Raw genomic sequence first — 16,305 nt, forward strand, 5'->3', positions numbered from 1 at the left:
CCCTCCCCTCCCCTCCCCTCCCCTCCCCACTATGATACTAGTGGCATGCTTTGGAGTTCTGAAGCTTTTCAAGACTTATTATCCGAAAAATTCCTATTCAAAGGAATTACCTTAATTATATGCATGATGATATATGTACTCCTTTTACTTCCTTTTGCCTGTTCACTGGTGGCAGTAGCCACCAATTAAAAACAAAATATGCATTTTGATAAGTGACTAAATTTGGCTTTTAAGGGTATGTGCCTAGATCAGTATGCAGGGGATCCAAGCTGTGTACTTGTTATTAAGGCTAATGAAAGTTGCCCAACTGTAGCCTCATTTGTTAAACTGAGAAGAGTAGGACTTCAAAACTGTTCCAAGATCTCTTCAAAACTGATACACAATTAGGTAAGTAAAAATGAGATATTAAGCTTTATTTTAAATTCCTTTTCTTGTGTCCACTCTGTCAGATGGAGACTTATTTTAGTATTTCATATTCAATGAATTTAGATGCTTCTTGTATTAAGGGTACATTCTCAGTGTGTGTCTGATAGGTACATTCACAACAGTCTGCAAATAAGTTTTAAATGTGTGTGTGTGTGTGTCCCTCCCAGGATATCTTTTACAAATGTAACCCTTAACCTTTAAGAGGCTCAGTAAGGAGAAACATCATTGAGACAGAGTAAAAGACAGACATGAGAAAGTAGCTGCTTAGCTATTCTTGTGATTTACTGCCCAGGCTGTGGATTTACAGCTTGTTTATTTTTCCTTTTCAACACAGTGGAAACCTAGAGCATACTGACTCTCTACATGACAATACTCTCATCCTGGCTGTACCTCTGATGCATGAAGTAGATTCTTCTATCACTGGGTGAGTGAGCAGTTATCAAATAAATAATAATAATAAAAAAAAATCCTAAGAATAACATGTGAATCCCATCCAGTGGAAAATTGCATTCTTCTCTTTGTTTATATGTGACCAGAATGTTGCTTGTTTCTGGTTCCCAGACTCTGCAACCAGGACATCCTCATTCATTATCTAGGATTTATTTATCAGTTCCCCACTTCTTCCTTCAGTAACCTTCTCAGCATGTTTCCTCTCCCCCATAACTTTAGATAGTTTAGTGACTGATATAAATTGCTGCAGTTTCATGAACATGGTGAATCTTTAAATTAAAAAAAGAAAAGAAAATGCCAAATGAATCAAATCTCATTCCTGAGGTTTGCCTAAAGATATGGCTGAGTTTTATCAGGCCAAAGGGTTCTGGGATTCTGCAAAGCATGTGAGGTCTAGCTGTTTAATTTCACAATCAGAATTACTCTGAACGCTTCCCCAGTCCAAAAGGAATTTGACAAAACAAGAAAGATCCAAATTACCATCTGAACTGAAATATGTTTTTAACTGACTGGCTTTCTCGCATGCATGCGGGCTTCTGGCATCTTTATTATTTCATCCAGGAAGAGCACAGACCAACTGCAGATGCTTTCTCAGCCTGACAAAGGGTATTTGTACCTGAAAGCTTGCAAAGAAGAATTTTTCTAACTAATTGAGGTCTAATAAAAGATATTGGATTCACCCAAAGAACCTTGTCTGCCCATATCTTTGAACCAACACAGCTACAACCAGTACCCCTATGTAACACTCTACCTTTATTATCCCCCAGTGCTTAGATCTCATACAATGATCAAGTAGACTATTACTTGTATTACTTGCACTGGCAGGGTTCACAACCTACTTAATTCAGAGTGGGGTTGCCAAATTAAGGACAAGCCACACAGTTGCTTGCTGAAGCTGTGTATACCACCAGCTAGTTTGCAAACCTCATTGTTGCAGGAAGATAAGGAACCTAACCTTGCAAAGAATCCAGGTTATACATTTGATGCATCTGCTCCTGCCTCTAAAATAATGGACCTGAAATTTTACCAGACTTAGCTCTGTAGATTCATGGTTTAGTTCAAGCCAGCAATCTATCTCTTGACTCAGAATAAAGTTGTTTAGTCACTAGTGCGGAAAAATGGTCTATACTTGGCCAACGTAGTTTACAGTTTCTTCCCAGTTGGGGTATTTATCTATAGAACAGCTGCTTTTACTGCATCCCATGAGTGGGTCATTTGAACCCAGGAAGTAAATATTGACAGTCACCTAACTCCCCTTAGTTGCTCACTGTAGTCAGATGAGTGGAAGTTTGGGATATCTCAATACAAAGAAATAAAGTTGTGTTAATACTGTGATAATGCTCACAGTATTCAGATGTGTGAAAGGTGTGGGTTTACTTGGAACCTCCCCCGCCCCCAGTCAAATCGCCACGTGAAACCTTTTGGAGGCAGGAAAAGTCTAGGGTTTTGGGTTTGTTTTTTTTTCTTTTTTGGGATATGTTTGTAATTCCAGGCCCCAAGAAGGCTTATGTTGCAATACCACAAGAAAGGCTGCCTTTGTGGTTATTTCTGTGCCTATGGGAAGTAGGACATGCTAGAGATCTTATGAGAGAGCCTGTTCTCACAAGATATTTGGCGTTGGCTTGCATATCCCCGGTAGTTTGATTTTGTATTTATATGACCTGATTCTCTGAACTTGTTAAACTTTGCGTTAGACTGACAAGTACAAAAATTCCCACATACAGAGAAAAAAATCCATCGATGTAATGGGGTATAAAGGTCATTATCTTAAAAGAACGGAGTTGAATATATAGTCATGGAAACAATTATACACTCAGAATTTAATTTGGTAAGTCCCTTGCTTCTCAACATGGTTGGTAATTTTACATGAGCAAAAGGATTTTTTCTGCCCTGGGTCTCTGCCCATCAGTAAGTGAAATCCAAATGTTGTGGAAAAAAAAGAGTTATTGTGAAGAGAAAAAAAAAAAGCCCAAGAAATGTCAAACATTTTGGAATATTTTCTAAGTTTCAGGAGATATAAACGCTATATAATTAGCATTGATTACTTGATTAAAATATGTTAGATGTAGCTACATGAAAATATCTTGGATGCTTGGTAAAGAGTTAATGGCAAGATCCAGAAAAACACCTACATATAGAAATTTAGGATTCTAAATCCAAGTAAATGATCCACAGAAATCGAACCTAGCCATGTTAGGTCACTGATAGTCTATGGACACTTATATTTTTGCCACTAAAGTTTCTTAGGTACCTAAATTCCTGCTACTACTTATGCCTAAAACTGATTTTGACTGGGCTGTGAGCATCTGAGACCTATCATGCACAAACCTGTTTGATATTTATAACTAAGGCCCACCCTGTGCCTATGGATAAGGAAATGCCACACTGAAGCCACCATTAGACTGTCCCAAGCATGCCAGAGAGAATGATCTTGATACTGGCCATAGGGGGCCACACCAGAAGCAGGGATGCAACTCAGTTTGCAGGTTTGGTTCATCCAAGCAGGAGCAGGCAGGAAGGGCATACTCAGGAGCATCCTTCTATCAGAATGCTGCAGGTATGACAGGGGTGTTGATTGTAGCCGTGTTGGTCTAAAGACATAGGCAGACAAGCTTCTTTGAGTAAATCCAATATCTTGTATTACACCAACTAAAATAGTTGGAAAAATTCTTCTTTGCAAGCTTGTGGGTACAAACACCCTTCTTCAGGCAGAGGAAGCATTTGCAGTTGTTGTCTGAAGTCCAGCAAGAGCACAAAAATACTGCAGACACTTCCGCTGCCTGAAGAAGGGTGTTTTTACCTGAAACCTTGCAAAAAAGTATTTTTCCAACTAGTTTAGTGTGTCTAATAAAAGATATCAGATTTATCCAAAGATCCTTGTCTACAAGTATGACATACCCTAAAACCACTGAGGGACATGTGCTGTGAACTTAACACACATGCCTAACATGCACCAGAAGCCCTGAGTTCAGCACAGAACACAACAGTGACAGCCACTTGTTCAGCAAGCGAGAAACCCAGGTTCAATGCTTTCCTTGGCCCGAGATGGTTCAAACCTCATCCCTACCTCCTAGGAGAGTGCCCTAAGCACCAACCTATAGGCTAGGTGCAACTAAGAAGTCCAAAGTTGTTGGCCAGAGAGAGAGTAAATGAGGGGAAGGATGTCTCTCTGCAGTCCACCTCCTGGGATTGAGGAGACCTGGGTTGTAGTCTGCTTCCAACACTGTTTATGCATTTTATTCCTTGACTCTTCATTGCAAAAGGCAAAAGCTGTCCCTTTCAGTTTTGCTTGATTTAAGTCAACTGGTTAGGTCCTCTGTTGGTGTGAAATGAGATAGTTCTGTTACCAGCTGGTGATCTGATTGTTGTATTAAAACATTGCATTAAACATATTTTTCAAAAACCTCTGAGGACCAACAGCAAAATACCTTTAATAACTGAATATTTCAGTTCCGTGGGTGGGTTATAATTTGTTGGACAAATCAGATGATGCTACTTTTAGTAGCCTCATCAGATAAACATTTTTGCTGTAGTTCAAACAAAGATTAATTCCTGGAAGTCCTCCAGCCTGTGATACGCAAGAGGTCAAAGCAGATCATCACTAGGGTCCCTTGAGGTCTTAGGATCTATGGGTGCATCTGCATGGCACAAATTGTGTTAGTGTGTGGACCTTCCTGGTCTCATTTACCTTGTTTCTCAACAGGTCCTGAACACATACTCAGAAACAGGGTAAATTAACTTGGGCACAGCTCTGCAACAAAGCAACTGTATTGCTTTTGGCACTCTCTAACTTGGGCATCTCTACACAACACTACTCTGTACTTTGTAGAAATTCCCTATGAGTCAGTGACATGAAAACTTGCGTGAACACATCTGTATTTTGGTTGTCACAAAAACCCATGTGAAATTATAATTACTGAGATTATTTTTCTGCAGGCATTTATCCTTGTCAATTTGATTACATACTTCTTTACAGAAAGCAAGCACTGAAGAGACATGTTCATGTAAGGCCCAAACCAACTCTTACTGGTCAATAGACATCCTTCTAATAGAGCATTTTCAAGAGCAAGTGATGTGCTTAGGTTGTAAATGGGTGACGACAGCAGCAGGATTAAATTCAGAGACTGTTACTATTGTCTGTATTTAACGTATTACTGCTGAGAGGGGAACAAATCATAGATGATAGAGTAAGAGTGGGAGGTCTCCCTTGTGTAATGTCTCCTTACCACTGAGCTAAACTGGATGAACTCTGTAGTAGGCTTTCCATCCACAACTGTATCTAATCTTGAAAACATCCAGAAGTGACTGAATTGATGTTTTAATCTTTCAGAGCTGTCTCACCCACATCCTTTGTCTATGGTGATTCTGTGGAAACATCAAACTTTGTTCAGTTGGAGAATTATGAATGTATTTTTCAACCCCTCAACTTCACTCTTCAGGTAAAATCAGTCAATCCACTTTTACAGTTTTCCCTCTTCACAGCATATTTTATTTTTTGTGGCCTCCTTAATTTTAAGGAATTGGGGACCATTCGTTATTATAACACAGTATGATGCCTACCTTGGAGGATGTTATGTTCACAGTGAACTAATGTAGTATTTGTTTCTTTACCGTAATGTATTTTTAAAGAATCAAAAAGGCATCCCAGTTTCATGAGCAGGAAACTGCAAATTTGTTGTTTGGCCTGTTTTCCCTTTCTTCACCCCCTTGCCAAGTTTAAACCTTTGTTCATTGCATCTTGCGTTCAATCCAAGATTTAAAAGTGGAGATTCAATTGGAGTCATGTTCAGTGGCATAGTGCTTGAACTAAGAAATGGGAAGCATTCATTTATGAGACCAAGAAAGTGCCCACTCAAAAGACCTGCTTTTTTCAGTCCTCTGATATGAAAATGTGTACAAAGTGCTTACTTCTAGAGTAGTGTAAATAATAGGGTTGAGCTATCTGCAGCCCATATGTGTCTGTGTGAGAATTTGATAGCAGAGGGCAGAGGTGAGAAGGGTTCCTTTTAAGCATGCCGCGCTGTATCTTAAACTTACTTACAAATCACCCTTTTCACATAGAAAAAGGGCTTCCTGGTGAAGCTAATATGAACTGCATGTTAGAACCAGATCTTGTGATGAAATGAAAATTAACTGATTCTGTTGCTGCAGCTCCATTTTATACTTTTCTTTTCAAATGCTTTTTTACCACTAGGTGGAACTAGGGATTGAAAGAATCATACAGATGTGGGCTAGTCATTTGCTGAATATTGTAAACAAGTTTTTCCTCTCTCCTTCTTTTCCTCCTAGGCATGATGCCCCTTTAACTCCTAATGGGTAACACATGTCTTCATTCATGGGCAGAGCATAGTCTGGAACAATTAAGCCCCTACTGTCATGCATTGCCCTTAACTATGTTCAGACTGGGATTTTAAGCTATTAAAGGTCTTGTGAACCAAGCAATTACTTCCTGTGATTCTGAAGTCATTCTTTAGGATTTACAGTTTTTCCATAGTCAGTTGTTGGTTAGACACAGATAAAGACCAGATGTACTAATGCTTTGACTAGGTGATTACTTTCAATAAAAGCAAATGATATCAGGTATACAGATAACATCTATACATTTGTAATATATCCTGATCTTCTCTCTCTCACGCAAATACATACAAGTTTCAATAGAAGAGGGGTTTGCCATATGGCAAGTGAAAATTATTCTATAACAAGTCACAGGCCTGCTGTCCAGTAAAGTGATAGACCTCAAGACTGTGTGTGTGTATGTGTGTGAGAGAGAGAAGTGTTTCATAATGGCCAAAGCATGGTTTTTATCACAATTTGCTTAATTGTTTTTTAATAATTTGCCGCCACGCATTCAACTTTCCAGATGGAGAAAAGTGAGAGTTTCTCAACAGAAGAGATTCATTGCTATAGTTTGGGCGGGATGGGTATATCAAAATCTGTATTGAGTTCAACGTCAAGATGTTTGTATAGAAAAAGACCTGGCATTCTGCTCTCTTGCAAGTCATGTGATGTCTTCACACTTATCCTTAATTCTTCTTCCTGATCATGGTGATATTATTCCTTTTTTAAATGTATAATTTGTTACATTATGTTCCCTCTGTATTTGTTACACTTCATTATAATTGGGATCTCTTTCCTTTTCTTGTGCCTCAGGGTTTTTGTAAGGTCTTGGCATTATGCACCAGTCCTCTTTATCATTCATGCATTCCTTGAAATATAAACAGTGCTTGAAGCACAATGGTTTGATGTTTTAATGTTTACAGTCTACCAGGTTCACAACAGTACTGGTGTAGATCTCCACATGCTTGGGCAACAAATTATCACTCTCATTTTGTTTTTTTTTTAAGGTTTTCTTATATAAACATATACTTGTGTGTGCATGTACAGGATCATGGAGATTGGTAAAAAAACGTTCCTCCCCCCACAAAAAACCACAGAGAAATGAAAATGCATGTAATTTCAATTTCATTTTCCTCAGGGAAGTTTGACACACAAACATCAGGGATCTTCAGCTAGTAATGTTTTATTTTAACCCATACATATCACTTTTCACTAGAAATGTTTGTCTTCTTAACAAACGATCCAACATTTGTTGCAGAAAGCTGATATCATGGCCTAATTTTTACTTTCAATTAAAAAATCCACATCATAAATGAAGTAGTGGTTGTTTAAATGCTTTTCTTATTCACTTGGTCAATGAACCAACTATTTGCACTAGCCATATTCATCACTGATCTGGCTTTTGCTCCTTAAGACAAACATGGACAAAATAGAGCACAGTGTTTACCAAATAAAAAGGCAGTGTTGAACAGGGACAGCAGTATTCTCTGCATTGTTTGGACAGCGTTATTAAAATACTAAAAAGGAACTCATTAACAGAGTCCTCATATTAAGGACAAAAGCCACATGTTATTTATATTGGTAACTGATGGCTTGTAATTGTGTGTCCCAGTGCTATATACGTTAGTGTATTAGAGAAGAATATTATCAGAGGAGCAGCATCTGGTTCTGTAGCCCCTGGTTTGTGCAAGAGAACCTTTATTGAAGAGGACTTGAAAAGCTGGCAAAATGATCACATTGTTTAGAAATTCATCTGTAATCCTTACCTAACTTGAGTGACTGTGCAATGTTAATGAAGAGAATTTTAGTTCTGCCTTTCATTACTTTTCATACGGGTTCATATATTTACATATATTTTAACACTTAAAGGTTTACAACACTGGACCAAGCACTCTCCCTGAAGCTTTTGTTGACATTTCATTCCCAAACCGTCTCTCTGCCACTGGGGCCGACACGTTTCACATCCAGCAAATGTTGGTGAGTATTTTGCAGTGCTACACCACATAGGTGTTGAGAAGTCAGCTACACATTACTCACACACTTTGAGTCATCTGGTTTTTAGGTAAAAGAAGGAATCACCACAATGATGCTGAAGAGTCTGTGACAATTTAATCCTGTAGAAATATTGAAATAATTCAGCTTCTCATTTCTAATTTGGATTTCTATTATGAACTCTATCATATTTAAATAACTTGCTGTGATACAAAGCTGATTCACATTAATTGGCTTTCTCTATAATCGCTTGTAAAGATCAAACTCAGTTCTGAATATAGCACATCTATAAGTGCCCATACATTTTTTTACTGGCTATTTACAGCTATTAGTAGTCCAACTATTTATTTTCTAGTTAAATATTTTTTAAAGATATTTTAATTTCAACCACAAAGAAAATCATCCTACACAGATGTTGGGGTAAAGGATACATTCTTAGCTTTTGCTTGTTTATTTTAAGCTTTTGTTGAGCTATTAAGACATATTAGTGAGGTGATAAAAGGAAGACACCCTGAGGATGTAATTCACTTCTCCTCTGTAGAGTAACGTAGAGTAATTAGATGTGTGTGGGAAACTATGCAAGGAAGGAATAACCTCTGACCGCATGGGTAGTTTGGGAGACTATACTGTATCCTCTTTGAGGATGACTGGCCTTTTGACTGAAATAACTGTGGCCCTTCCATGCTACATATGCAGCTGTCTTGTGTCTTTGAATTCCTGGAAATGTATTAGTAAATACAATATATAATTAACATCCACATCCATGCTAGTCTGTGTATCGTTGATGAAGAGCATTAGTGGGTGAAAGAATCACTCCTAAACTCTTTACAGTGAAGAGTTTTGAGATCTGCAGAAACATCTGCAAACAGAGAGGTGAGACCCAGGATCATGTGACTTGCCAGTATTGCACAGACTGGGTTCTTTTTCTTACCCAACCACAATTTTTTCCTTACATAGCATTTTAGTATTTTATTCAACCTAGTTTTCTCCTTCTAATGTCTCTATACCACTTTTGACCATTTTGTTACACTTGCTTGTGCTCGTTTATTGTACTTTGTGAGATCTTTCATTGTACATGTGCCTTCAAGCAGCAGCCATTGCAGCAGGTATTTCATAGTCTGAGGCTCTGTGCTGCAGTCACAGGTGGTTGAACCAATGGTATAGCCCAGGGGTGGGCAAAATGCGGCCCGTGGGCTGGATGCGGCCCACCAGGCCATTCTATCTGGCCCACAGGGCCCCTAAAAAAAATTATAAAATTAATATTTATCTGCCCCTGGCTGCCTGTCATGTGGCCCTCGATGATGTGACAAAACTCAGTAAGCCTCTCTCCACCCAAAATAATTGCCCACCCCTGGTATAGCCCCACTTCTCCATTAGTTCCTTAGAGGATCCAACTCCGGTACGTAGGTAGTTGAGACATCACCACCTTTGCCATGGTTCATCAGCCCCTGGTGATAAGGACTTAGTCACTGGAATGTCCATTTTTTCCACCGTCAGGTATTTTATTCAGCCTGTAATTCTGCAGCTGTAGTCATGTCTCCTTCGGTATGTCATTGAGAGTTTGGGTGCTGGTGAGAGAGCTCCTGCATGACTTCAGACGTTTGTATGCTGCGGGATGGTCATACAGCGGGTGTCTCGCATCTTCAGTTCGTCTTGATCATTCTGTCTTGATCATTCTGTCCTGCTGGCCACTGCTCTTCTGATGTCAGGCAAAGCAGTGCCAGCCAGCAGGTACACACTGTTTAAGCTGGTAGGCTTCAGACATAGTTTTAAATGTGAAGAAAATCCATACTCATTGCCACATTGCCCACTACATCCCATGTGACATTTCTAACCATACAATGTGCATAAAGTCAGCTGCCACTGATTCGTTGAATTTTCAAGATCAAGATCCAGTATGTGATGCAAATTTAGGTTCCTGGTCAAAACTTATGAGAGTGTTAGTGGTACTTTCCCCAGACATCTAGTAGTTGTTCCTTCTGGGAGTGTGTGGCATCTTTTTTTTTGTCTTTTATCTGCTATTGCAGTTCTCTATGCACATGCTGGATGTCTGCTCCGATGTGTTCTAATTCACATGCATTGGAGCAGACTTGATTAAGTGAGTCTGCTGATGTACGCTCCAGTTGGCCCACTCCAGCAGCATCCACGTCACATGTATTCAGTTCCCTATACTTCAGAATGGTGGCAGGGGCTCTTTAACTGAAGCTTGTTTGTCGAGTTTAGTTAAAGCACCCCTGCTGCCATTTTGAAATGCAGGATGCTGAATACATGTGATGCTGTGTACACTTTAATTATTAGTGTTTAATTAGTGTCTCCCCCTTCACCCTGGAGCACATGTATAGATGTCTTATATGTCTCTAGGCACATACAGTGTAAAGCTCTATCATGGTATCTGAGCACATCATCAACACTGATCAGTTGAATTCTCAATAAAACCCTTATGGAGAAAAGAAGTATTATCTCATTTTCACCAGTGAGGAACTACAACACAGAGACACTAAGTGATTTCTCCAAGGCCACATGCAGAACTTGTGTCAGAGCCAGAAATTGAATCTAGGTCTCTCGATCTCAGTGCTTTATTCACAAGACCATCTCATCTTCCCTGGCAAAGCCTTATTGACTGACTGAAAACAGAAAATAAAACCACAGACATCCTTTAAAAATTATGCCCAAGAAGAGCAGGCTGGAGTTATCTTTGGAAAATGGGTCATAAGTAGTTGTTTTGCAAAAGGGCTTTTGCAATTATATTTGCTAAAGGTTCCCATGCTTTTGATTACACTGTACTTCCTATAGCACATGCATCAAAGTATACAGTTATGCTGAAGAATAATATCTGTTTCTGAGAGTTCAGATTTGTGGTGGCTGAAAATTACTCCTTTAATACCCATAGAAGTCAGCATTACTAGCTCTTTCAGGACAGGTATTATGGTTAATATGTTAATATGTATTTATTGATTGCTTATTTAATTAATATTTAATATAAAATAGCAGATGCCTAAGATTTGATGACATGAGGTCTTTTTCTGAATGCCCTACAATATTTATATGTGCCTCACAAAATTGCCTTCAAGATACAATACCTCACTACATGTTATGGGTGCAAACATCTTTGTTAATAACACTGCACAAAATGCACATAGAGTAAAACATGCTATACATCAGGGTTGCTTACTGAGTTTTGCCAAGCCATACAGGGCCACATGATGGGCAGCCAGGGGCAGATAAATATTAATTTTCTAAATTTTTGAGGGGCCCTGCAGGCCGGATAGAATGGCCTGGTGGGCCATATCCGGCCTGCAGGCTGCATTTTGCCCACCTCTGCTATATGTTGTCCCGTGAATTAATAATTGTCTGTTGTGTGGATTATGTTCTTTAATTTGATCACAGTAATAATAATAATAAGAAGAAGGTTTCACACAGTCCATTAGAACTGTCTGTATCTAAATGGGACATGAATAGACAAAATTATCTTTTTGCCTTTAAAGGAGATAAGCGGCTTTCCAGCTTCCCTTTTTTCCTGCTGATCTGAGCTTTATGCTTTATTAGGGAAACAGTTGTAAGAGTTTCTTCTGTAGCTATGCAAAAATGATCTCAGATACTAAGGACCTTGTGTAGCTTCCTGCCTTTCAACTCTTGAATCACAAAACAGTGCCACATTTTTATCCCTGACCCCCTATATTGTCCTTCACACCCCAACAGTAAGGAAGTGCTGATAAATGCTTCCTTCCTTACCAGCAGGTCAACAGCTTCCCAGTCCCTCTTCATACCCAACAGGTCCCCTTGTCTCCTCTCTGTTAATTCTCAGCTTGAATGAAGAATCAGTTACGGAGGTGGATCATCTCTGAAACATACCCTGGGAGGGAAGGGAAGGAAGTATCTTAAGAGCAAACTTAAGAATCTTGACGCACAGTCTCATGACAGCTAAACACTTCTTTCTCCCTGGCAAGGCCCCCTTAAAACATTCCCAGGCCTTAGAGATTATTCCCCAAATGTTTACATGCAATAAGCTAATGTGCAGTAGCCCAGCCCCATTATTGGCCAACTGCTTGAGAACTATGGTATAGACCAGGGCTGTCCAAATGGCAGCCTGCGAGCTGCCTGTGATCTGCAAGGTGTTAAGTTGCAGCCCCTGTGTGCCTGCCTGGCCTCTGCTCCCTCCTTGTCAGAGTCTCCAGGCTCTCCTTCCCTCCTCCAGCTTCCATTTCTTTACACTGCCCCAGGGGATAGGGCACTGCAGCATGGCATGGGAAGCTGTGGGAAAACCTGGGGCTACACTGTGGAGCAATGAGGAAGGTGCCCATGCAGCTGTGGCGCATTGGTGGTGGAGGGGTGCTCGCATGGTACATGGCCCAGGTCCCATGGCTCACCTTGGTACAGCTTGCCGGCCTGTGGCCTCCAGTGGTAAAATCTGTGGGGTGTTCAGCTCCAGCTGCTTAGAAGTTGGATAGCTCAGGCAGGGCTGGATTAACCCTTTAGTTGGCCCTAGGCCAACAAACTCGTAGACCCCTACTTTTTTCACTCAATGATTATAATATGTGAAATAAACACAACTGGGCCCATTCTTCACTTAGGGTCCTAGGCATGTGCCTCATTTGCGTATTTGACCCTGAGCTCAGGTGTAGAGAGAGGAAACACTCATGTCATTGGAAATTCAAAGCAGCTGAACAAGCAAATGCAGCTGTAATCAGAGGAAAAAGAAAGGAGTATGCAGTGCAAACTGCCTTTGTTTTTCTTGAAGAGGCATGAACACTTTGTCATCATAATTAATCGGATCAACAAGGTTTTTTGTGTTCAGCATTTTAAAAATGTTAATTTCCCCATGGATCAGCCCTTGCTAAACAAATTTTTATTTGCAAGTCCCTTGCTAAACAAACCTTTTTCTGGTTATCATGAACAAAAAGCTGCTGAGAGGTCAAAATCAAGTTTTCAGCATTGTAATGTTGAAGAATAATCATTTATCTATGCAGAAGTCAAAGTAGTTTTTAAGGGACTCTTTTACTATATACAGCCACCAAGAAAATATTATTTTTTCCATCAAGATATTTTGATGCTGTTATATATCCCCTGATAATGATGCATTAAGGAACTGGCCACTGGAGAAGCAATGCAGTATAAAAACAGAGTAATACAGAAAGACAAGTTTAGAGTCTGACTATCTTTAGGAAATGGTACACATTTTTACTCTTCAAAAGGGCTTTAAACAACTAACCCTTCAACCAGCTGTTTAAGAGCCAGAGATACCATGGGGTCTACTAAGGACATTGAAATTGATATTCATTTTACATGAAAAACTCAGATGATACAGATATGTATATAAAATCTTTTGGACTTCCATTGCACCTTTTATCCAAGGTCCTGACATCAAAGGCAGAAACTGATTTGTTAAGCTCTTCAGCTCATTGGTTAAAGTATAGGTAGATACAAAGAAACAGGCATATCTTGCCCCAAATCATACAAAATAGGCTTAGAATTAACAGAATCCTGGATTCTTGACTTTTTGCTCCAGAGATAATCTCTAGATCACATACTCTTTCACAAAAGAGAGCGCTGGTTAATAAACGTATATGAATTTTGATTTTAAGCTGAAGCATTAAAGACCTTCGTGAGTATCTGAGTAAGTTGTGGAATAGGTGCAGTGCTACAAAGTCTTTCTGTAATATCCAAAATGGTGTTCATCCTTAGGTACCCAATTAACCATTGTATTTCTTGAAGTGGTTGGTAAGTTAACAATGAATCCTAGGTTACTCTGATGATGGTTTTATGGAGGTGTGAAGAGGTTGGTGATGCTTCTTCACAGGAGCCTGCTGATCCCAGCTGCAGGTTACCTGAAAGGGCCATGGTCACACTGCAGAGAGAACTCCTGTTATGCCTGAAGCCAACTTTACCAGCTCATCAGGTGAGCCAGATTGGCTCTTCCAGAGTCCCAGGATCTATTTCTGGCCTGGTGACCCAGTGTGGGGAGGAGAGACGAGAGAGAGAGAACATGGGCCAAGTAGAACTGTTTACTGCCCAGCTTGAAAAGACACCCCAAGAATGGGGTGGTGGACCAGTTTGGTCTGAGAGCTCAGAGGAGCTCAGGAAACACGACACAGTATTAATTGCTGCAGCAGATCGTCAATTACCGCCACAGTGCATTTATTACCTAGATGGATCGGCAATAATGGTGGCAGCTGAGGTCACCATTTCAGGTGAGCAGAAGGCGGAGAAGAGTCTGGGCACACCAGGGTTTTTTGGTTTTTTTTCCCCTCGTTACTTGATGAGCCGAGCCCACCGGTGGGATGCCCGGGTCAGGGTTGGATTCAGGTGGACAACACCCCACTGAAAATAACCTTACATCAAGTCATGGCAGGAAAGAATCAGGAGGAACCCAGAGTCTTACTATCTGGCCAAGACTTTCTCTCTGGTGACAAGCAGGTGAATGTCATTGGGACTCTGAGGAGCACGTCCCTATGTGGTGATTAACCAGCAAAAGGTAGATCACATTTTTTCTGTCATATTTATTTTTTTTTTTAGGAAAGATAGATATGGTTATGAGAGACAAGCAACTAATGGTTGGAAACAATGTGTTTCTTTAAAGTGGAAGCCAAATATAGTCCAGGCAGATGATCCTCAGCTGCTTGAATCTCGAGGAATCATTCTGCTTATGGTTGCCAAGTTGTTCAGTCTTCAGTCAAACAATCCTAGTATCAAAGCAGAATTGTTTTATATGTATTTGTAGAATTCTGGACAGAGCTAACTTTTATTATGTGCAGGCCAACAAACATTTATATTAAGAACCTCTTTAGTTGAACTAGAATTGTGAATAAGAAAAGTCATATTGGTGTTATTACTGAGTTTGGGGCCCTGCTAGATGGTGAATGTACACACAGTAATCTCTGCCCAAAAAGCTGATAATGTAAACAGATGAGACAAAGAGTGAATGGAATACTAGTAGTCTCAGTTGACAGATGAGGAACTGAGGCACAGATAGATTGAGGGGCTTGCCTAAGTGACCTGATCTCAAACTAGGGCTGTACAAAACTTTGGTAGCCAATTCAATTTGGAGGAAATTCAGCCCGATTTGGCAGCTGAATCTCCAAATCTGAATCAAATTGGGAGACCCATTAAAAGGTTTGAATCAAATCCAAAGCCTCCTAATCAATTCAGAAAATATTCGGAGAGATTAAAAGATTCAGATCAGCTGATGAGAGGCAGCCAGGTGGCTGCAGGTTCTCTCACAGCTCCTCTGGCTATACCTGCCTCTCCCTGGGCAGGGGGGAGCCACGGGAGAAGCCCCCATGGCTGCCCTGCCCGGCCCCATCCCCTGCCCAGCCCCAGCCTCCCGGCACTTAAAAAAAGCCCCACGATCACCAGCTGCAGCAGCCGCTGTGGAGGCTCTGGGGCCATGTGGCACAGCCCCCCACACAGTCTCCACTCCGTGATCTCCCTCCTTCCTCCCGCTCAGCCCCAACATCTGGACAATTAAAAAAAAAAAAGCTCACACACACCAGCTCTGGCAGGGGCAATCAGGGCCTCTGGGCGTTCATGGCAGAGCCCTCCCTGCAGCGCAGGGCAGTGGGGATCACCCACCCCTGCTTGGCACCCGTGCAGCAGCTGCACCATGACGCAGGTGCAGCATGACTTGGCAGGGTGCTGGAGCTGCACACTGTCTGGGAGCTGGGGCTGAGTGGTGCTGGACTCTGGCTGACTGCTGGAGCTGCCCCAGCACCCAGACAGTATGTGGCACCCTGTTGAGCCACGCTGCACCTGTGCAATGTGACAGCTGCTGTGCAGGTGCCAGGCGGGGGGGACGGGCAATCCATGTTGCTCCCCACTGCCCTGTGCTGCATGGGGCAGCTCTGCTATGAGCTCCCAGAGGCCCTGATCACCGCTGCCAGAGCTGGTGAGTGCAGGGCTTTTTTTTTTAATTCCTGGGAGGCTGCGGTGGGGGAGGGGGGCAATCAGAGATCAGGGACTGCGTGGAGGAGTTCTGCCAGGAGACCCCACAGCCCCTGCTGCAGCTGGTGAATGTGGGGCTTTTTTTTTTGAAGTGCCTGGAGGCTGGGGCTGGGCAGGGCAGTCATGGGGGCTTCTCCTGTGGCTCCTCCTGCCCAGGGAGAG

The 16,305-nt window shown here is 41.2% G+C and overlaps 1 protein-coding gene across 1 annotated transcript in view; it reads left to right on the forward strand.

Annotated features, from left to right (window-relative positions):
- Nucleotides 1-16,305, forward strand: part of ITGA9 (integrin subunit alpha 9) — a 456,855-nt gene that overhangs the window by 349,402 nt on the left and 91,148 nt on the right. The window contains exons 21-23 of the mRNA XM_019508716.1: nt 761-850; nt 5,207-5,315; nt 8,083-8,190. Of these exons, the coding sequence (XP_019364261.1) occupies nt 761-850; nt 5,207-5,315; nt 8,083-8,190 (307 nt within the window). The remainder of the gene's footprint in view (nt 1-760; nt 851-5,206; nt 5,316-8,082; nt 8,191-16,305) is intronic.

This window comes from Gavialis gangeticus, unplaced genomic scaffold (genome assembly GCF_001723915.1).
Source record: "Gavialis gangeticus isolate Ggan-Ray unplaced genomic scaffold, GavGan_comp1, whole genome shotgun sequence".
Taxonomy (NCBI): Eukaryota; Metazoa; Chordata; order Crocodylia; family Gavialidae; genus Gavialis; species Gavialis gangeticus.